The 21,521-nt window shown below is 49.3% G+C and overlaps 1 protein-coding gene across 9 annotated transcripts in view; it reads right to left on the minus strand.

Annotated features, from left to right (window-relative positions):
• Positions 1–21,521, minus strand: part of MSI2 (musashi RNA binding protein 2) — a 432,237-nt gene that overhangs the window by 6,084 nt on the left and 404,632 nt on the right. For 3 of the 9 annotated variants that reach the window (XM_050764740.1, XM_050764742.1, XM_050764748.1), the window contains 2 exons: positions 3,496–3,704; positions 1,557–1,629 (listed from right to left, as the gene is read on the minus strand). In XM_050764740.1, the coding sequence (XP_050620697.1) occupies positions 1,588–1,629; positions 3,496–3,704 (251 nt within the window). In that variant the 3' untranslated portion in view covers positions 1,557–1,587. Of the gene's footprint in view, positions 1–1,556; positions 1,630–3,495; positions 3,705–21,521 lie in introns of those variants that run through there. The other 6 variants (XM_050764744.1, XM_050764743.1, XM_050764745.1 and 3 more) reach the window with 3 other exon arrangements.

Raw genomic sequence — 21,521 nt, forward strand, 5'->3', positions numbered from 1 at the left:
AAGCCCTACACCACTCCTTCTCTTCCAAGGGAGGTAAGGAGGGAGCACAGGCAGCCCCAGTGCCTGGCCTTTCAAGGGTCTGCTGTGCCTCGTAGTTGTTTAACCCCCTCTTCATGTGACTTCACAAAGGGCTGGAGCCATCTTCAGTCTCCGGAGTTCTTGGTGATATCAGTTGTCCCTGCTCCCAGAGAAACCTTACTTCCTCTGGGCCCCCAAACCCAGCTTAATTAGTAGCGAGTAGCTTTCCTTCAAACTGTTAGTGGCCTCTGGCTCTGGCCAGCAATGGCTGGGTCAGTGGTCAAGGGGAAGTGGAGGCGAGGGGTGGGGGAATTCACACACATGGTTTATTTGGTTAACAGAGGCAGTTGCGTTAGTTGAGGTGATCCCTTAGCAGCAACATTAGAGAAATCCAAGAGATTTATGGAGCTCAACTCAACCCAGTTCTCCACCTGGTCCGACTCAGGAGCCAGGAGCAATCCCTCACTAGGAGAGAGGCATCCAACGAAGTGCAAGCCCGAAGTGGCCAGTTCATCTCCAGCCTTGTTTCTCCTACCTCCCAATTCCAAGAGTGAAAGGCTCTGGTGCCCCTGTGGGATTTTCCTAGTGGAATACATTGCCTGGCCTCAGCTGTCACCCTCTCTTTTCCAGAGACAGATCCATGTTGCAACCTCACACACTTAATGTGCTAACACAGTACACATCTAGTGCTTTCACAAGGACAACCCCCTCCCTTGCTGGTGTTCTTCCCAAGAAGGACAGATACTCACTTCCACAGGAGTGTGTGGCAAGGGGCTCCCTCACTGCCCCAACCTCCCTCTCCTCTCTTCCATCCCCTCCACATCCCCATCAAAGTGATTGAAAAAATGTTTAATTAACTTGAGCTCAGTTTAAAAGGTTAGGAAACTGGCAGGGATCCAAATCCACGTTACACAGGTGATGTCGTTAATTTAATTTGCTTTTCGTGCAGTAATCTGGATAATTACTCAGTAGTTACTGGCAAAAATGTTTTCTTTTCACTAAAAGATGGAGTCTGACTGTTTGACTGCATGAACCCCATTGGCTGAGCCCCAGCAAGGCCTGGGGAGCTAAAGGGGCCCAGCAACTCACAGGGCCAGCTCAAAGGACCTCCAGGAGTGGTGGCCCTGGCCCCCATCCCTGCTTCCAGGCCTAGCAGAAGCCCAATGCTTCCCTGCCTCTATCCCCCTGGGATGGGTGCAGCACGAGATCTCCTTCCAGTTTCCCACACTCTTGATTGTATTTCAAGACAGAGAAAGATGAAGGGTGGGGAAGATACAGAAAAAGAATCCAAAGAACCAAATTAAGAAAAAAAGAGAGAGAGTCAAAAAGGTGGGGGTCATGATTAAAAGCTGGAGGAAGGGATGACAGATTAAAAGACTGGATTTGTTTTTGCCCCCACCCTCCTGAAAAGGGGTCCAGAAAGAGGAGAGAGAGATGTGGATGTGATGAGACAGGGCACGCACGTATATGTATGACCCGTGGACATACATGTACGGACACACCAGCAGGGCGGAGACACATGGCAGAGACGGTAATACCTCAGAGTGAGATGGCAACGAAAGCACCTGCTCAATGGTATCCATTTGTAAAGGCCGTTGCAATCAAAGGTCCCTAAAATTGCACAATTGTTAAGGTCATCAGTGTGCTATACATGGGAACAGATTGTCACATTCTGGGAAAGGAAATTATCTCTAGGACTAGTTCTGTGGTTGCCAGCATGAATATGTAATTCTGAGACACCGTGCCATGAGGGGCCAGGATGACATCCTCCTTAGCTCCAGACCCCTAGTCCCCACTCCCTCCGCCCCTACCAAGCCTATCTGCTTACCCAGGGAAAAACCAAAAGCCAGATTCAGAGGCGTGGGTGGGTGGTGGGAAACGGGGGTTTGTGCCCCCAGTGATGGGCACGGCTGCCCTGAACCCCAGAGTGCAAAGATAAGTCTCTGTCCACAGTCCCAGCGGCTCTAGCTGGGGAGAAGAAATCCCGGTGCAGACAGACTGGGATGCTTTCTGGTTATTTCAGAAAAACATCACAGCCCACAGGTCAAAAGACCCCGGTTTTCAAGAACAAATTGGGCCTGTGTTTCTGGATGCTGAATATGGAAATGAGTTGTGTTCTAAGTAGTGATAGATGGTCCCCTAAATTGAGCAGCTCTCAGGTGAATAATAATATTCTGGATTTGGTACCACAGTTGATCCGAGGGGATTAGATTCATTAAACTACTGACTTAAGTGATACTGGCTTGGGAGCAGAACTGAACAAGGACCCACCCTGCACAAATAGGGCTGGCAGGTGTGTGTGCATGTGTGCGTGTGCGTGTGTGCGTCCGTGTGTGCGTGCATGCATGTGTGTGTGTGCATGGATGTGTGCGCATGCGCGTGTGTGTATGAGGGAGGAGCTCCCAATGCCAGGGGGCATGAATGAGGCCACCTTGGTGCCCTAGACTGTCTGCACGTGTTTTGTTCTCCGCAGCGTGGCCCCCAAGGCAGGGCTTGCCAGCTGTTGCTCAGAAGCAGAGTCTGACAGGAACGTGGCCTGGGACTGCAGACGCACCCATCTTAGCTCAAAACCAAGCTGCCTCCAAAATAGTGAGGCTGGCTAGGGCAAAGGTTGGCCAATTTTCTGTTTCCAAAATGGAAGGGACAGCGAGCAAGTGGGCTCAGGCACATTCATGCTCACACACACCGGGAGGGAGAAGAACAATACAATCTGAAAACAGCATGCAAATCTGTTAAGCAAATCTCCATTGCCTGGATTAGTCAGATTATAGAACCACAGAGCATTACAAATATCAAATGCATCTGGCCTTCAAGGGGTGGGGGCTGCAGCTAAAGAACGCAAATGGGAACTTACTTGGAACCTGGAAACTGTAAGAAACATTAGCAAAGGAAACTGCCTGGGAGAGGGCTTGGACCCCCACACCACCTCCCAGGCTCCAGCACTGCCACTGGACCTTAGATCAGGGGCTCTGGTGACTAAGGCTCCTACTCTGGTGGGGAGCTGGGACATTTCCCGGCTTTCAGGTCCCAGCCCACATGACAGTGTCCAGAAAGCGGGGATCAAGGAAGATGGCCACTACTGAGGCCCTATTACGTGCCAGTGTGTGACATTATTTCGAATAATCCTCCCACACTCTTTGAGTAAAGTACAGAGATGCTGGTTTTGCAGTCGGGGAAATGAGGTTCAGGCGGGTCATCAAAGTGGCTCAAGGATGCACTGTGTGAAGGTGATGGAGTGGTGAGATCTGAACCGGACCTGCCCACGCTCCTTCCGCTCCATCACACAGCCACACGAGAGGCACTCAGGACATGTCTAAGGCGACGGAGGCTTCAGCCCTCAGGAGCTGGTGTGATGTTGATGGGGACCCTCTGTCCTCTCCTCTGCCCCCGATTTTGGGCTTTCCTGGCACACCCACAGGCCACAAGGAGCTGGTCAGGAAGGAGGAGGCAGGAGGGCAAGGGAAGGCAGGTACTTACAGCTATGCCGTGGCCGAAGCCCGAGCCCGGCTGTGGGCTGGCTGCACTTATGTAATTCCCCACTCCGGAGTCCTGGCTGGCAGGGCCGTAGAGATCGGCGACAGGTCCTGGGCTGTTGGCCCCCGGGAAGCCTCCGGGCCGCGCCGGGTTGGAGCCTGCCGGGGAAGCGGGCGCGCCAAAATTCGGTTGAGCACTGTAGCTATTCAGGACTGGTGTGCAGAGAATAGAGCTGGGTATGAGGCCAGAAGCCAGGCATGCACCGGTCATTACAAGCCAAACACTTGAGAAAAACAGCTGAGGCCCAACTTCTAACACTCAACCAAGGCCATGCGAAAACATCAGCAGGGACTCAAGAATACTCAGCCCAGGCTACTACTAAGAAGCTTGGAGCTCCAAAAATATAGAGAATAAAAAAACAATCATTCAACACACTACGGCAACCAACCGGAGGTGCTTCACTGCCCACCAAATTATCACAATAGAAATAGAGATATATATGGAAGAAAGAGAGAGAGAGAGAAAGAGTTTTTTTTTTTTTTCACATCTGAATTGATGCTCATGCAGTCTTCTAGATCTGGGCACGTTGAGACAGCATTCACATCCCATGCAAACTACAAAGGAACTAGTTTTAGACTACACATTGTGTTAATATTGATATTAAAACATGACAGGAAACAAAGCAATTTGTGTCCAGGAAAAAAAAAAATCTTTGCGGAGGGGATTTTTGATCTTTTCTTGTATGTGTGTTTCACTTTTTCTTTTTGGATCCATTAAATGACAAATTGGTTTTGTTTTGTTTTTTTAAAAAAAGACAAAAAAGATTCCCATTCTCCATCCCACCCTCACCACTCCCCCCTCCCCACTGGCTACTCCCTCCCTTCCCACCCTTCCCACTCATAACCCTGAATGAAAGTCATCAATACTGAACGTGGTCGGAGGATGGGATATGTCATGGAGAGTTTGGGCATCTTGACATAACAGTAATGATGGCGGCAGAGAGTTTCCTTTTGGGGTGGAGAGAAGGGGATGGAGGGAGGGATGGGGGGGAATGGTAAACCTGGAGGCTGGGGCCAGAGCTGGGGTGGAAGCCAATGGTTCTACAGGACACCCACACACTCACCTCCTGCAGGAGAAGGAAAGGGGGGATTTAAACTTTTTTTTTCCTTTTGTTTAAAAAAAAAAGACAAAGAAGTATGAATGCAGAACATACCGACTGAACCAATTCATAGCTAAACCATAGCTGATCAAAATGCCTGCTTTCTCTTGGTTATCCTGCAATGTCAACTCCAGACTGAGAACAGCAAGCTCAGGATGTATACAGAGAGGGGACTTGACACGCACAAATCCAGAGAGTGGTGGGGTTGCAGATCGGGGGGCAGCGGAAGGTGACACTGCCTCGGCCCCCCACCAACCTCATCATTCTGACCCTAATGAGGGTCGCAGCCTGTCAACCAGTTAACTAGGTTAATTTTGTTCACCTTTATTTCCCCTTAGTAGTTTAAACTTTATTTTCTTTTCCAAAATGGAAAACAATATTTTTTTTAATTGTAAAAGGAAGTTCTTATTGATTTTTAAGCCTCAAGGTGAGTCTGGGCTGGCCAACTTTGGTCTACGGCTAACCTGTATTAAAGAACCAGACATTCTGAGAGTCACACTTTCAGATCTTCGGCTCCAAAGGGCTGCTCCTGGCAACAATCACTTCTCCCTTCTGCCTCCCTTGGCCTCTCCCCCTCTTCCCTGTGACCAGTTGCCTTCAATGGCAGAGGCAAAGAACATCCATGCAGGTGGGGTCACTCCTGGCTTTGGCCCCTCCCTTGCCCAGGGACCTGTGGTTTGAGGCCCTCAGTTCTGGTGGGCCTGGAAGAGCCAGAAGTGGATTGATTTTCACCCACTTGTCACAGGGATGGGAAGAGATTGATGAGGCACCCAAGGCACACTGGCAGGAGACTGAGACAGAGACACAAAGATACACGAGAGACCAAATCAAGCTGGGCCTGGCTCCTGACTCAGCAGAGAAAACAGAACTGTAGCGTCCGGATGCCCTTGGGGTGGGAAGCCCGAAGGTGAGCCCCTTTGAAGCTGTAGCTGAGAAATGAATAAACTGGCCAATGGAAAGAGCAGGTTAAAGAGAAAAAGAAAAAAAATAAATTACAGAGGCTGAGAGCAAGTGAACGGCTGATCTGGGAATGCGCTGGCAGACAAAAGGATCAGAGATTTTTGAATACAGAAGATTCAACTTGCAGATAACACTTGGCCCTCTCACTCATGGAGGCAAATATCAAGCCGAGATATTCAAAAGGCGGTATTATCTTAGTCTAACACATTTTTTTCTTCTGAGCTCAGGAAAACAGAAGAAGCTTGGACAGTGGACTCCTGGTTTTGTCCAGGCAGCTGAAATCCCTCCCTATACAAATGAATTAATTAGCCTGTTCCATTTTAGGCTAATAGGATGGGGTGGGCATGAGGAGGCGCAGTGGTTGATGGAAAGAAAGTTTTTTTGGCTTCTTTCTTGTCTGGCCGGATGTGAACCCAGGAAGGTGTTGGGCAGGCTCACCTAACTAGTGGGTGGGGAGAAGCAGGTTTAGATTTCCGTTTCTTCCAACAGAAGAGCCACCTAGAGACTAACCTAGCCAGCAGAAGCAGTCTCGGAGACAGGATGTAGCATGCCCACAGAAGGGTGATGTCCAGAAATGCCCCCTTCTGCAGGCTTAGAAGACAGAAGGGCTGTTGGTGTTATGCCCATCCCTGGCAACCTCTCCCATTCCTGTGTGCGGGGAGGCCTGTGGCTTCTGAGTTGGCCTGAAGGGAATTTCACAATAAGCAGCTCATGTTAGGTCTATATCACCCCTCCTTGCTCAGTCATCCTCCATCAAATGACACAAAAATCACCGTGGAGAAGACACTGTATTAGAATGCAGCTTTCAAATCCCAAGTCCTGTTTTATTATGCACTTGCTCATCACAATGCCGGAGCCTCAGCTCAAAGTCACCTTGCAGATGTCCCCCAGCCAGGGGTGAAAGACAGGGCTGCTGGGTCCCCACTAGAGGGCGCAGCCGGCAGGCAATAAGCGCCCAGTTCTGGGCTGGTCCCCCGTCTCCAGCTAGGCTTCTGGGCAGTGGAACTCGCACCCTTGAGGGCCGGGCGCACGGAAGAGAGGAGCCTCTATTTTCCACAGTCAACACTTGTGTGTGTGTGTCTCTGCGAGCAGAAGACCCAGGCTCCAGAAAGCATGTTAAAGTCCCCCAACAAGCCATCTGGAAACTCATGCATCTTTGAGAAGACTCATAAAAAGCAACGGCTCTGGCTGCTTAGGAGAGAATGGGGACTGCCACTTGGCACATAAACGTGTCAGTAGCTGTTCCTGCTATCTGACAGTGGGAAGACATTAGGGACAAAGCAATTTTCTTCTTTCGCGAAGTCAGCGTAACTCCACACACTGAACACTGGCTGGCTACACAGGAAAGGGGCTCATCTGAGAACGCTGTCTCCCTCTAAGAGGAGACGTAGAGAGTGGGGTTGCAGGGGGTGGGGGGGAAGGCATGAAGCCAAATCTCTGACCTGAGGGTGCTTTCTGTGGAAGTCATTCTCCAGTCGATTCTCAGTGATCTTTCTAAGTGAAGGGTGCCTTTTCCCCAGGCACGGAGACTTATTTTGGGGGGCCAGAATCGGTCCCATATACCAGGATCAGCTCGGGAAGAGAAGATGGGACGTGGCTCTTAGTGGACAAGGGCACCTTGTCTACTGCTCAGCTAGGGTGTGCGTGTGTGTCGGGGGGGAGGGGCAGGGAGTACACTTTGTTGAATAAATAAACAGTGCTGAGATTTATAAATTGGATATTATGACTCCTGTCCCAGAAGAGGACAATGTCTTGCAAACGTCTTGGCATTTTTGCAGCAGCAGCTTTGAGCGTTAAGTGGCTTGGGATAAGCCCTGCTCTAGGATGGCAGTTTGGGGGCTCATTGTGGTGATCAGGTTCATTTCATTAGCAGCATCCATGGCAGCATTTTAATCCCAGGCAGGTTTCTCTTTGCCCTTCATCCTCACTCCCCAATATCCTCTGGGCTTTCCCAGTCAAGGTGGCACCCACAGAGAGGCAGCAATGACGTAGAGAAAGGGAGCACTGGACTCGGAGGCAGAAGACCTGACTGTGACCCCAGCTGTGTTCTTATAGTCAGGTGCCTTGGGCTAAGAAGCCACTCACAAGCCCAAGTCCTCATCTGTAGCAAGTGAGTGATGCTTTCCTTATTCAATCTGACTCACGGGGCTGCTTCAGGAATGAAAAAGAGAAAGTGTTCTGTAACTTGTCAAGTTTAAAACAAATACACCCTATTTCTGAAATAGTTATGTATGCAGAGCCCAATAAGGCAGGTACCACCTGTGATTTAGGAAAATCTGATATAGGAAAATGCAATTCACTATCCATATGAATCAGGAGGTGACTTACAAAAATCCCAATTTATCCATTTGGTGCATTTAATCATCTTGGGCCTGAAGAAAGAACTCCTGGGAATGGGGGTCAGAAAGTGAGAACACCGAATCTCACCGAGGATGGCAAGAGGAGATGCATTTGAATGAAAGTTGGTGGCATTTCACATGGGATAAAAGGAGAAACTTCCTGCCCATCAATAAAATACTCTGATGGCTGACCTGGGAAAGTCCGAGAATCTTATCCTGTAGATCTTAACAGAGACGGATGCTGCAGGCTTAAGACTCTCACCTGCAAGGGTTGGACCCAAAGCTACTGTGCATCTTTCCCTTAGGGTTCTAAAACGAGATGCGAGAGATGCCTGCTGTCTGGCCAGCATGTGACTCTGCCCAACTGTGGTGAGAAGGGACTGGGCTGAGAGTGGAATTAGGCACGGAGGGTAGGGAAGTGGTAGGAGTCAGAACAGCCTCACTGTAGGTCTAGAAAAGGTATGGAAGTCTAGTCCAATAATTTTTGTGTTGTCCCTAAGTGATGCCACTGGACCTGAGGCAAAAAGCTAGAGCCAGGACAATGAGGGGGGCACCTCTCAGAGGGCACCTCTGGCTCTAAGGCCTGAAAATTGGATTATTACTGATCCAGAGAAAGGAACTGTTTACAATATTTTCCAGATGAGCTCAGTTCACATATTTGGGACAAGCCAGGGGCCCACCAAGTTCCAGCCCTAGACCCAGCTCCTAGTTCGGTGGGTCTCACGTTTCCGCAAAAGCCAGGGTCAGCCCTCAAGACAATTTCGGTCATCTGCTTTGTGAATTATCTGCTGCTGCCAGGTTTCATTTCAGGCCGAAGACCACAGTGGCCCCGGCACATTTCCGGGAGAAAGACCCTCCCCTGCCCAGCTCGTGCATGTGGCCCGGGTAAGGCAAATGCAATGGAGGGCCCACCCTTGCCAAGGCCAGTTCAGAAGGGATTTGGGCTGACTGGTGTCACGGCCTCCATTCCCAACCCCCAGTCCTGACAGGATGGAGGACTGAGAACAGGAGCGGTCATAAGCCTGTGTAATAGTCTGTGAGGGCAGAGGCTGTGTTAATTCATCATGCTGAATTTTTAGGAGTTTTTGTTTTAGAGAAATTTAAAGAAACTAAATAAAGTTATCACACCCTCCAACATTCACTTCTGCCTTCATCTTGTCTATATCATGCTTGTATCTGCCTTGATTTAAAACTCCACAGTCATAGGACTCTATCTCCCTTATTAGCAAGAAATTCCTCCAGGCAGGTGGGGAACTCTCGGGATTCTCAGGGAGCCCTATGTTCCCGATCAGAAAGCATACTCTCCAAAGAGCAATAGCAACCTTCTGCCATTCCTTAGTGGACACTGGCTCCACAATGCCAGTTGGCTGTCAACAGTGAGGGCCTGCATGAGTCTCTCTGAACAGCCAGCTACTCTTTATTGGAGGGCTCTGAATTTCAGCAACTGGGCAGCCAGAGGCCTTCCTGGGGAACAGAATTGGGGATCCCATTCTGCAGTTTCCTTCCTGTGTCCTCTGAAAACAGTGCCCACTGTAAATAATTGCAGATGGTCAAATGCGAAAGGTAAGCATGAAAAGACAAAATCTATTTCTGATAATGGAAGGAGAATACTCGGTTATGAATTGGCATGTCTCGAGCAGAGCAAGGTAGGATTACACTCCAGGAGTCTGCCCGGCCAGCTATGTCCCAGCAATCCTTGGCTCAAGCTTTCCTTCTAGAGCTTAGCCTGAAGGTAGGAGAGACTGGTAGAGAAGATCAGCAACGATGTCCAACCTGGGAAAATTGTATGACATGCTAAATTAAAATCAAATCAGTTCAGGCACCCAGATGCAGGGACAGTCAATTTTATACACAATATAGTTTTAAAAGCTCTGCTGAAATTCAGGCTATTTTAGAAGGGAAGGGGGAAGACACTTTAAAACTGGGGGAGGATTAACAGAGCGATGTGATGGGATTTCTTTTTCACTGTCTGCATATACAAACAGATACATGACTGAGAGGTACACACTCAGCCTGGTGTCAACATCATGCTAGTCTTGATGTATCTGGAGTCGCCTGGCTCCTCTTACATGCTGCACGGAACACATGGTGAGTGCCTGGGCACGCACTGGGCTGATAGGACAGCCAGCATCACACAGACATTCCAAATGTCAGTGACAATGGCGCCAGTCTTATGATAAGTTGTAGTTTCTGCTTGTTCTCAAAACTTAACCTGATTCAGACCACTGAGGTTGGTGCTGATAATGTCTACTGGTTAATGTTGGCCTGTCTCAAGTAGCGAACTGATGGACATGAGCACTTAACACTTGTGAATTATTTTGTTGAAAGATCTTGGCTTCTGGTCAAGTCACACTCCCCTAAAACCCTCAGGAGATAGTATCATTATTAGCCAGTTCTAAAACTCTCCTATAACATGTGAGTGGTAAAGCTGGGGAAGCACACTACCATTCAGATCAGTGTAGGGAGAAAGTTCCAAACACCCAGAACCAACCCATCTGAGAAAGGCTTTCTGGCTAGGACCATGCATTTTCTGTTGAGATATAATCTCAACAGTGCAGTGGTGCACTCTTGACGCACTGCAACCTCTGCCTCCTGGGTTCAAGTGGTTTTCCTGCCTCAGCCTTCTGAGTAACTGGGATTACAGGTGTATGCCACCAAACCTGGCTAATTTTTGTATTTTTTGTAGAGACAGCGTTTCACCATGTTGGCCAGGCTGGTCTCGAACTCCTGACCTCAGGTGATCCACCTGCCTCAGCCTCCCAAAGTGCTGGGATTACAGGCGTGAGCCACCATGCCCGGCCCTCCTGATACGTTTTTATTATCAGCCCTGATTTGATTCTGTAAGTGTATCTCAAGCTCCAAAAGGGCCAGGCCGGGCGGGTTCTAGGCTGGTGGGTTGGGAAGGTGGGTGAGGGAGGATGGTTGTTAGTGGTTGACTGCTGTCTGCTCATGGTGCAAATTCTGGGGATGGAGCAGCCTTGAATGGCCTGTGGCCTTGTGGCCAGAGAAACTAGGCTTTTGTCATGAGGCCAAGGAAAGAACTTTCTGGAGTTGAGGTCAGTTCCCATTTCTCTCAACCCCTAAGGGCCCTGAGGGACTGAGTTTGTTTGCAGGTTTCCAGGAGGCAAGCACAGAGGGCCCCGGGAAGGGAAAGGCCATGAGGCAGTCACTGGGGCCCTGTGCAGTGACCAGATGTCACTCCTGCCTGGCATTGGCACAGGGCTTGTCCTGCTTGTGTGAACTATCTGCCAGGCTTCACCAGACCAGGCTTCAAGTCTCAAATGCAGGATGGTGTTCCTGATCCCTCTCCACCGTGAACGGATGCTTCAACAACACCTCACCCTGAACCTCTAAAGCGCTTCAGAAGAGGAGGGAAAACCAACCCGGGAGACACATGTTATGGTTTGGCTGAAGCAGGCGGTGTCTTAACACTAACATCCTGCTGCCTCTGCCTTAAATTAATTGGCTTCAGACTCCAGGCCCACACAGGTTAGAATTTGCAAGGATTAACAGACAAGGAGGCTCCTCGGAACCTGCAGCACCCATGCCATGCTGCACTGAGCCACCCAGCAGCTGGGCACGTAGCTGTGGGGAGGCGAGATGCCACCATCACCACTCAGCAGAGAAAAGGCAGAGAGGTGGCCCCTGTTGGGTGATACCAGAGCCCTTGCTTCCTCATCCAGCCCTCCCAGGTCTGAGACTCCAAAGGAAATAGACAGGGAGTTTGCTGCCCGGAGACAACTCCCTATTCTCTCTTACAGTTTGGTGGCTCCAAGTTTCTACTAGTTCAGTCCTGAAAATGTGCCTTGCATTGCTTTGCTTTGATCCAGTGACTGCCTCTGTCCTTGAAGCACATTCATCTCTTTTTTCAAAAAAGAAGCCAGTTTGGCTTTTCCCCACATCTCCAGCCACCCTCTCATGTTGCTGCTCTGTGGTGTGCTCGGGCACCAATTTCCAACCTGAAAACCACCTTCCTGCCTGCCTCTGGCCAGGAGGCTCAGATCCTTCCTTGTGTCTTACAAGTGATTCCACTCACTGCAGGCCCAGTTTCTGCACGACAGACTACTGCTAACAGAAAACACTATGAAATCCAAGGCTAGGACCACAGACTTATGAGGCAGCCTAACGTGGTCCTCTCAATCATGATGAGAAGCTGTGTAAGAATTAGATGTCACTCTGCCCCGTTAGGCCTGATACTAGCAGGGACAAAACAGGGCCTGGAGGTGAAAACCAATGAGGCAAGAAGCACAAAGTTCTAGAAGCTGCGGCTTCTGCAGGTGTGAGGCTGGAAAGGGAACCCATACTTATGAGCCCCTACCGTGTTGCTAGGCATGTTGGTAGGTGCTTCACACCATCTTTTTTCATGCTCCGAACATCTTGCAAGAGCAGCTTTGTAACCCCCATTACAGATAAGGAGACCAAGGGTCTGAGCAGCTAGGAAATGTGTCCAATGCCACACAGTGTCTCAGAAAGGACCAAATCTGGCTCTAACTTGAAGGCACATGCTTTTTGAATTATGCTGCTCAGGTGTCCCTTCTGGAATTATACTTTGACAAGGTTTCCTCTGTTTACTTGGATCTTTCTTTGCCCCAGAGAAATTGCAAATTCAAGGACACAGAACAGATTCTCCAACCTTGGAGTAGAAGCTCCTGAGGGATGGACCCTGTTGCCCTTTCCAAATTGGGAGCTCCCTGGCAGTGGAAACATCTCTTCCATCAGGGTGGGGGTTCCCTGAGGTCAGGATCTGACTGCCCCAAGAGATACAGGACTGCCTCTCTCCTGATGACTAGGTCACTCTCCCCTATGCCACAGACCAAAGAACAAGCAGACTTGCAGTACTGGTGGGGTCAGGCTGGAAGCAGAGAGGGCACTGCCAGAGCGAAAGTAAGCCCTGGTCAACCCTGGGCCCTCGCTAGAACTCCCCTCCCCAACCCCAGGAAGGTGCCTGGACCCAGGGGGCCACCCAGAGAGCTGATCTCAATCCTAAAAGACCACTCCATTCTGCTGAGAGCCAAGGCCTTTGGGGAGCTCGCATGCCCTAGGGCTGAACGGTATTTATTGCCCAATCATATCTAATAGAAAACTCACTGCTGGGGCTCTAGCAGGCAGGGGGCAGGGTGGGGTGGGGAAGGTATCCCAGGGGCAGCCCCTTGAGGACCCACACAAAAGACTTTCCACTTGAGTAGCTCCTCTTTAATGATTATAAAGGCACAGGAGTCTAATCCATTTTTGATGTAAGCACTAATAGTTCGGTGTCCTTGAAGTTCAAAGCAAGCGCATACATGTCACTAATTAGCCAAGCACAGAGCCATTCAGCTCCCTCTCATGTTTCTAATTAGGTCTTTAATAACAAACAAACTCCGACCTTACCAAAAGGCCCCCATTGGTCAGTCAAGGAGGGTGGCTGCTTCTCTGTTTACGGTTGCTGCAGGCTGCTAGTTTTATTTGTACATGTACTTAATCTCAGCCAGGACTGGCCTGTCCTCGAGAGAGACAGGAGGGTCCCTCTATGAGGACAAAAACCCCTTGGTCCACCCTGGAGGGTGGCCTTCCTGACCCTGCTGGGAAGACCAATGGAGGCAGGAGAGCCATGGGCTCCACAGCAGCAGGCTAGAGATCCCAGCCCCACCTCCCCACCTCCCCACCTCCCAGTTAGAGGAGGCTGGGGTACCAGTGACAGCCACAGAGATGTTATGGAGCTTTACATCCAGCAAGAACATGAGATACTTGGGCCCAGTGTTACACACTGCACCTGCCTGAGGCTCAGCCTGCTAGATTCTGGTTTGATGGGTCTGTGATGCAGCCTGGCCACTGCCAGGTTTCCAGAGGAAACCTTGCCAGTTTAAAAACTCCCTGGGTGATCCTAACAGAGAGTAACGTTCAAGAGCCACAGCATTGGCCTCAGTCTCTGGGTTGATTTGCTCATTGACAGCAGCTATTTACAGGTCCACTATTATTCATGAATACCATCCACACAGAATCAAACCCTAAGATTTAATCAACCACACCCAAGGATGGAAGTCTGAGGACAGATGTGTAAAATGATACACAGTTCTGGAACCGCTTCTGTCCCTCCCATTGCCTTCATACATTAAACAATTCATGGCTGACTGTTTTCAAATTCCCACCAAGTTTTCTATCACCTGGAACCTCTTGGCTTTCTCTCCACTCACTTCTCTCAGATCTTTTTTCTTTTTTTTCCCCCCCCTTTTTGAGAGGGAGTCTTGCTATGTCACCCAGGCTGGAGTACAGTGGCACAATCTTGGCTCACTGCAACCTAGGCCTCCCGGGTTCATGTAATTCTCCTGCCTGTCTCCCAAGTAGCTGAGACTACAGGCACACACCACCACACCTGGCTGATTTTTGTATTTTTAGGAGAGATGGGGTTTCACCATGTTGCCCAGGCTGGTCTCAAACTGCTGACCTCAAGTGATCGGCCGCCTGGGCCTCCCAAAGTGCTGGGATTACAGGTGTGAGTCACTGTGCCTGGTCTGTTTTCTCAGATCTTAAGGCACTGTCACTGTCACTGTTCCTATCTCCAAGGAAAAGGGATTTCGAGCTTTGGAAACAGCAGCAAAACAGAGCTGTAGAACTGAAATGGCCCCCAAGGACCCTTTATCTGAAATCCTCATTTAGTAGAGGTGGAAGCAGGCCTGGAACCAAGTCTTCTGATTCCCTACTCTGCCTTCTATGCTGTTATGCTGCCTCTATTTTTTTTTTAAGCTGTTAATCATCCTCACTGGAGTAATCAACAAGGCAACCTCTCCCCCTAGCAGGCAGAAGGGATAGAAAGCAAGCCTCTCAGTTGCTTTAACTTCGAAGGCCAGGGCATGCGGAGCCACGGGGACAACCCTGAACAGTGTAAACCTCCAGCAGATCATTTCCAAGCCTGAACCAAATGTGTCCTTTAAGCCAGACGGGAGGGGAGTCACTGGAGTCTTGGGGGCTACCTCCATTGAAGACTTAAAGACTATTTTACACACCTGGAGCTGATCAATCAAAGCCAGAAAACACAGAAGGACACAGCAAAACTGGACTAGGGGTCTTCTCTGACACTGGTCCATGGTGTCTGCTTTGCTGCTGTGCGTCTGTCTTTCCTCTGAAGGATGGTGACGCTGCCGCCACCTTTCCACCCGAGTCAGGGACTGACCCCGACTCCAGGGCATCCTGGATCCCATGTCTGTCATGCTGAGCCCCTCCTCTTCTCTCCAAGGTCAGAAGCCCACCCTCTCCAGGATACAGTCAGAAATAACTTTCCGAAAGAGAGGCAAGAGGGGCTGGGCTGCCTTTCCCGGCTATATAGCCTCTGCCACAGGCACCCAGGCATCAAATGTTTACCACAGACCTGGGCAGACCATTTTATTAATATTAATAAGTAACCAGGAACAAAGGGCCCCTTTATTTTTAGCTTTCTCTAATTGTGTAGTAATTACTCATCTACAAAACAAATGAGGCCCTGCTCGCGGTTGCCATGGTACCGGGTGCCCAGCCTCTCTGCAGGATGGTTGGCCAAGAAGCCCGCGGCTCCCGCCTTGGCCCCGCCCCTCCCCCCGCCACTGGCTCAGAGCAAAGCCCCAGCAACTGGGCAGCCAATCACCTCCCAGTCGTAAGGCCGGGCGGGGCTTCCCAGCGACCTTCCAGATGCGGTCCTCGCAGCCCACAGGAAAGAATGTTGACTCATCCCTACAGAGGACGTCTGTCTTCCCAGAGAAGCCCGCCCGTGCTCCATCGCCTAGTTTCTTCTGGGCATTGGCTAACTTCCCTCAGCCTTGTTTCAGCTAAAGGTTTCCTTCCAATAATTCTCTTCAGGCTGGCTTCCTCTTACCCGACCACGCCTCCTCGCGGCCTCCTTTGTCTGACATTGGTCTGAGTGCATTCAGGGACCAGAAACCTGATCAGAAATCTCAGCCAAAGCCAGGCAGTGTCTGCAACAGCAGGAGCAGGTGCAAAAAATACTTATACTGCCTCCTGAGGCCACTTGTAAATGATTTGGGGTTATCTCCTCCCCCAAGGATAATGGAGAATTGAGTTAAGAGCAGCTGTGGTTTTTTCTTGAGTGTCTGTTTTAAGGTTGTAGAGCCTGGCTCAGCCATCGCAGGGCTGGTGCGATGGAGCGTCCGCTGATAGTGGCTTATCCGAGCACAGAATGACGACAGGCTTAGGCTCAAATCCTGTCTCTGCCACTTCAGATAAGCTACTATCCTTTCCAAACTACAGTGTTTAAATCTTTAAAATGGGAATGAGAATGATTAGTGCTCACTTCATAGGGTTATGAGAATTAAATAGGGTAAGGCTGGTGGGCTTGACACGATACTTGGCTCACTCATAATACATGTGAGCTAGCATTATTAACATCTATTATCATTATTGTATTAAAATTGGCTAGGATGTGTCTCTAGCATTCTATTGACCACTTACAAGATACCTTTCCCTGGAACCCTTTTAGCCTACACCATGGAGTGGCTGCCATCGTGGTGTTCTCATCCCCTGACAGATCTAATTTCAACAGCCCATCACAGCTGTTCAAAAGCATTATTCGTCTGCTTCCTGTTCTGTAGGATCCCAAGCTGGGAAGGGAGACCTTTTTTAAAAAATTAATATTAATAAGCAATCAGGAACAAAGGGCCCCTTTATTTTCTGTATTTTCTAATTGCATAGTAATTACTCATCCATATGAAGAATGAGGACTAGGTTGACTTTGCCTCTGGGAGGCCTGATGGTTTGCATTGTTGGGGAAAGCAGGTGCCACCCACGGATATATGCAAAATATCTTCCAAGGGCCCATAATCCCACCTTTCATTCAGTAGAGCTCACCGATGAGGAAGAGGACTGAGGGCATGGAGCAGAGGACGAGGTGCCCCAGGTAGGGTGAATCAGGTATGGCTTCCTGGCACTTGGAGCCGAATTTTGACAGAGAGGGCAAAGACAAGGACAGAGGGAAGTGGAGTGGCAGAAAGAAAGGGGACAGTGGCCACCTCAAGGGCAAAGGAATGGGAAGCAATAGCCCCAAGCAGGGAATAAATAACAACTTGTTGGCAGAAGCAAAGGAAAATAGGGGAACTAAGGCAGAGATTTGCCATGGAATGCCCTCCTGTGTCTGCTTTCTCAATGCTTCTCATTCCACACCCCTTGCTCCAGGTCACAAGCCCAGCCCCAGACCCCAGGATTAGGGGTCAGACTGTTCTTTGTGGAGCTACAGCCAGGCTTATCTTCTTTAGATGGCTCTGTCCTTGCTGAGCTTCACTTCCACGAAGAATACGAACCTCTCTCTCCTGTGACTATATCAACATGGCTTTCAAGATCTCTCAGAACCTTGACTGTCTCTATCTCTTCAAGCCCATATTCCTGCCTAGCAGACAGCTCCCACTCCAAATTCTCCAAGGCCTGTGTCATGTCTTGCCTCCTCCACCAAGCTTCCTGCCTGCTTGGTACTCTCTGACCATGTAGGAATCTATCCTTATTAAAGGCTAGCTCTCACATTGGTTGTATACTTTTGTCTTCCCCAGAAGCCTGAAAGTTGGCTGAAGGCAAGGACCATGCCATGGAATTATTCTGCATCCCACCCCAGCCCCTAGCGTGATCCAGAGTTAATCATCTTATGGATAAGAGCAAAAGGCCTACTGCTTCTTGAGCAGCTATATATTAACATCTATGGAGTGTTTAGAATGCACATGAATTATCTGTAACTCGTCCTCCCACCTCAGTCCTGCGTCTTGAATCCATCCTGGACAATGTTTGCAAAGCTTGTCAAACCTACAAATCTGATGTCAGTTCCTAGTTTCAGGCCTCCCATGGTCTCATGGGCCCTGCCCATGTAAATCCAGTCTTCTTAGCTTAGTACCAAGGGTTCCCTGCTCTGATTCTGCCGAGCTCTCTGGCTTTACCTACAGTTACTCCCCTGTTGCATTTTATTCTCCAGCCGGAATAAAGCATCTGCAGGGCCTCCACCTCACTCCACTGTCCTGGGGTCTGGTGGCTTTGCCCATGATGTTCCCTGGCCCCCTGGGGAGCTCCTATTTGTCCTTTGAAAGTGGAAACATTCACTCCCTTGTGAAACGTTCCCTGACTTCCCAGGCAAAGCTAACCACTTCCTCCTCTGTGCTACTTCTGTATGTTGGATAGGCTTCTGTTACCCGGCTTACAGCGTCCTATTGTAATTACCCATTAGTTTCCACACTAGGTTGGGAGATCTTCAAGGGCATAGAGACTCTTAGTATTTATCCAGGAACTTCCAGGGCTGTAGTGGGCATCCACTGGTTGTCTCTCCAGCATCATTCTTCCATTTCCCCTCTTATCAGCACGCAGGTTTTCCTTTGGAATCCATCCTTACCGCACTGTGTAAAGAGCCATTCCACTTAGAGGGTGATGGATCCCACCCTCAGTGACTGGTTTTGTAACCCAAGCCTTAGCCAAGCAGCACAAAGCTCTGGACTTTCCTAGAATTCTGGACCATCTGACTCCCCTCTTCTGGACAGGATGGTATGATGCCAGAAACTGTTGCAATCATTTTGCCACCATGAGGAAAACCAATATAAAGACAGTATTGAAATGAGAAGGAGGACAGAGCTAAGAGAATTGCAGAAAAAAGATCCCCGAACAATCCAGGCATGAACCCCACTCTTCTATGGAGCTTCCAGGATGTCAGCCAATAAATCCCCCATAATATTTAATTCCCTGTAACATTAACCTATAGTGTTTAATCAGTATTGGGAGGTTTCTGATACAGTGAAAAGCACCCTTGAATCAGGCTTAGGACAGTACCTACCACACCTACCACATATAACAATAATTACTACTGTTACACACTTAATAGATATCTGCCACATTCAACTCCATGGCAGATGTCCCCTAGGTCCAGTTCTGAAATCTACATCTGAAAGATCAGACTATGAGGTTTTAGGCCAGAGCCTGAGTGCTTGGCCTATATAGAGCTGGAAGCTGAGGCTACTTGGGCTATCCCTACACGGTCTTTATTCCTGCTTGTGCCCGGTGTCCTGGGGGGCAGGTGTGTCCCTCATAAAAAACATGGCTTCTCCAGAGGGCTACTTAAGGGGGCCAAAGACCTGGGTTCAAGTCCAGGATTCTTCACCTTTGACCAAAGCCTTGCTCCCCAGGTAACCAGGTGTGTGATTTAAAATAAGTCACGTAGCCATTCTGTAGCCCAGCTTTCTCACAAAAACAAAACAAAAACATGCTTGTAAACCAGGCCACAAACTTCTGCCTTCCTGACTGTCTCACAGGGTGGCTATGGTAATATACATCATGGTGTATATCTGAACGTCAAAACTCTGCAGAGGCCAGGCACAGTGGCTCACACCTGTAATTCCAGTGCTTTGGGAGGTCAAGGTGGGAGGATCATTTCAGGCCAGGAGTTTTGAGATCAGCTTGAGCAATATAGTGAGACCCTGTCTCTACCAAAAACAAAAACAAACAAACAAGCAAAAGACCAAAAAACAAACAAACAAAAAAACCAAAGCCGGGCACGGTAGTATGAACCTACAGTTGCAACTACTTGGGAGGCTGAGGAAAGAGGTTCACTTGAGCTCAGGAGTTCAAGACTGTATTTCACTCCAGCCTGGGCAACATGTGAGAGTCTGTCTCAAAACAACAACAAACCAACCAACCAACCATCCAAATAAAAAAACCTCAGCAAAACACAAGCAACCATGAATGATACACCTGGGCACATGCTCCCTGGATGACTCTCACCAACCCACAGGTTGACCAGCTTTAGGGGCTTCCTCGACCCTGCAGTACCCCCACCCAGCCCAGGGTGCAAGGAGCGGGTCTCTAGGCCCCTCTCTGTTGTGCTCTACATGCCCTTATGGAGCTACCAAGGACACCACCACACTTTCCACCCCTGCTCCAGACAGCTGGGCCTGAGCTCCTGAGCCGACATAAGAGCAACGACCAACCAGCTCAGGGGGCAGGCAGAGATGTGTCAACCACTGAAAATAATTCCACTGATTTAAAAGACCATTAACATTCCCCCACTCCATTCACTTTAGGATTAACTTATACTTAGGTCTGGGCTTCAAGGCTAGTCACTAATTGCACTAGAGTTGATTTATCAAGTGCACAGTATTTCTATTACAAAATTATTGATTAGAGCTGATGTATTTTATCCTCAACAGGGTTGGTCTGAAAGCCCTTGGAAAATGAATGAAGCTGAGGTCAGCAGCGGGCAGCTCTGAGCATTATTATAAATTCACTGGGGTTACTGAAATCCAATGCTGGACTCTTTATGGTGAAAAGTCCTGGCTGTCCCAGAAATGAACATTTTAATGACAAACTGGGAAACGAGGTGTCCATCACCAGAACACACAGCAGTGGACTGAGAGACGTGTGTTCAGGTAAGATCCTTTGGTAAGTCTGGCTGGTTGTGGTGGTTGGCCCTAATGGGTCAGAGATTTGTTCTCCCCCTGGGCCACTACTGGCTCTATTCCATGGCCACAGATGTGGCTTTATCTTAGCACAAGGGTGTCCCCATGACCTTACCCACAGATGGACCATCTTGGGTTCACAGCCCCCAGAGGATGCTTGCTGCTAGCACAGGGAGGCTGGGTGAGAAAGCAGAGATGTCTGCACTGCATCCCCCGCTCCGCCCCGCCATGGATCTTGCTCATGGAAGCGCAGGAAAGCCCTCTTCAGAAATGAAGGCACACATTGATCCATTTTCCTTTTTTAAATGAAGCTGACAGTGGTCATTCTCAGGCCAGAAACAGTGCATTGTGGGAAACACGGACTTTCAGAGGACAGGACTAGAGTCTCAGGCCACCAAAGGCTACAAGTGCCATCTGCCTTTATATTCCTTGGTGCTTGGCACAAAACAAATCCTTAATACATGTTGAAAGCAATACCTGGGAACCCTAAAGCTTATGGTGCAACTGACCCAAATAGTTCTAGGATCCCTCCAGCAAGTGGAAGAGTATATGTCGGATACTATCTTTCATGTCCCCCAGCCCCTAACATATATAAGGCAGAGGCTTGCAGCAGGAACACAGAAAACATCTTGAAGGGAGATTGGGATGGGCATGACTACTTCTTGAGATCTATTCTCCTCCCTAAAGCAATTTCTTTTCTGGTTCAAGTTAAACTATTTATTCCATCCCCTGACTTGCATTTTACTTTTGCTCATTTTACCAACTGGAACTGGAGCTCTTAGAATTTCCAGCCACAGGGCAGCAAAGCCATTTTCCTAGCAGAACCAGACCTGGGATTTAGGCCAGTGGGAGGGGATTTTCTGCTCTCCCTGCCTTCTGTCCCTACCCTTTTCTCTTACTCCCCAGCCTCAGGTCAATTTGCAGCTTCAGCAGCCCTGAAGCCTGACAGTTCCAGCCATCTCCCTGTGTACCTCCCCCACCCGCACCCCCATGCAGGCCAAGCTAGAAGAACAGCTCCTTCCAGATTTATCTTCCTGGGCCTTGGTGCCCTCATTCTGTTTGGGGGCAGACTGGCCTAACTCACATTCAATCCTTGTTCATTCCGATTCTGCCACCAATTTCCACAACTTGGTAGATTCTTTCCACAGCACTACCATTTTGCTTTATCTCTACGCATTCTCTCAGGGG

The sequence above is a fragment of the Macaca thibetana genome, chromosome 16 (genome assembly GCF_024542745.1).
Source record: "Macaca thibetana thibetana isolate TM-01 chromosome 16, ASM2454274v1, whole genome shotgun sequence".
In the NCBI taxonomy this organism is placed as follows: Eukaryota; Metazoa; Chordata; class Mammalia; order Primates; family Cercopithecidae; genus Macaca; species Macaca thibetana.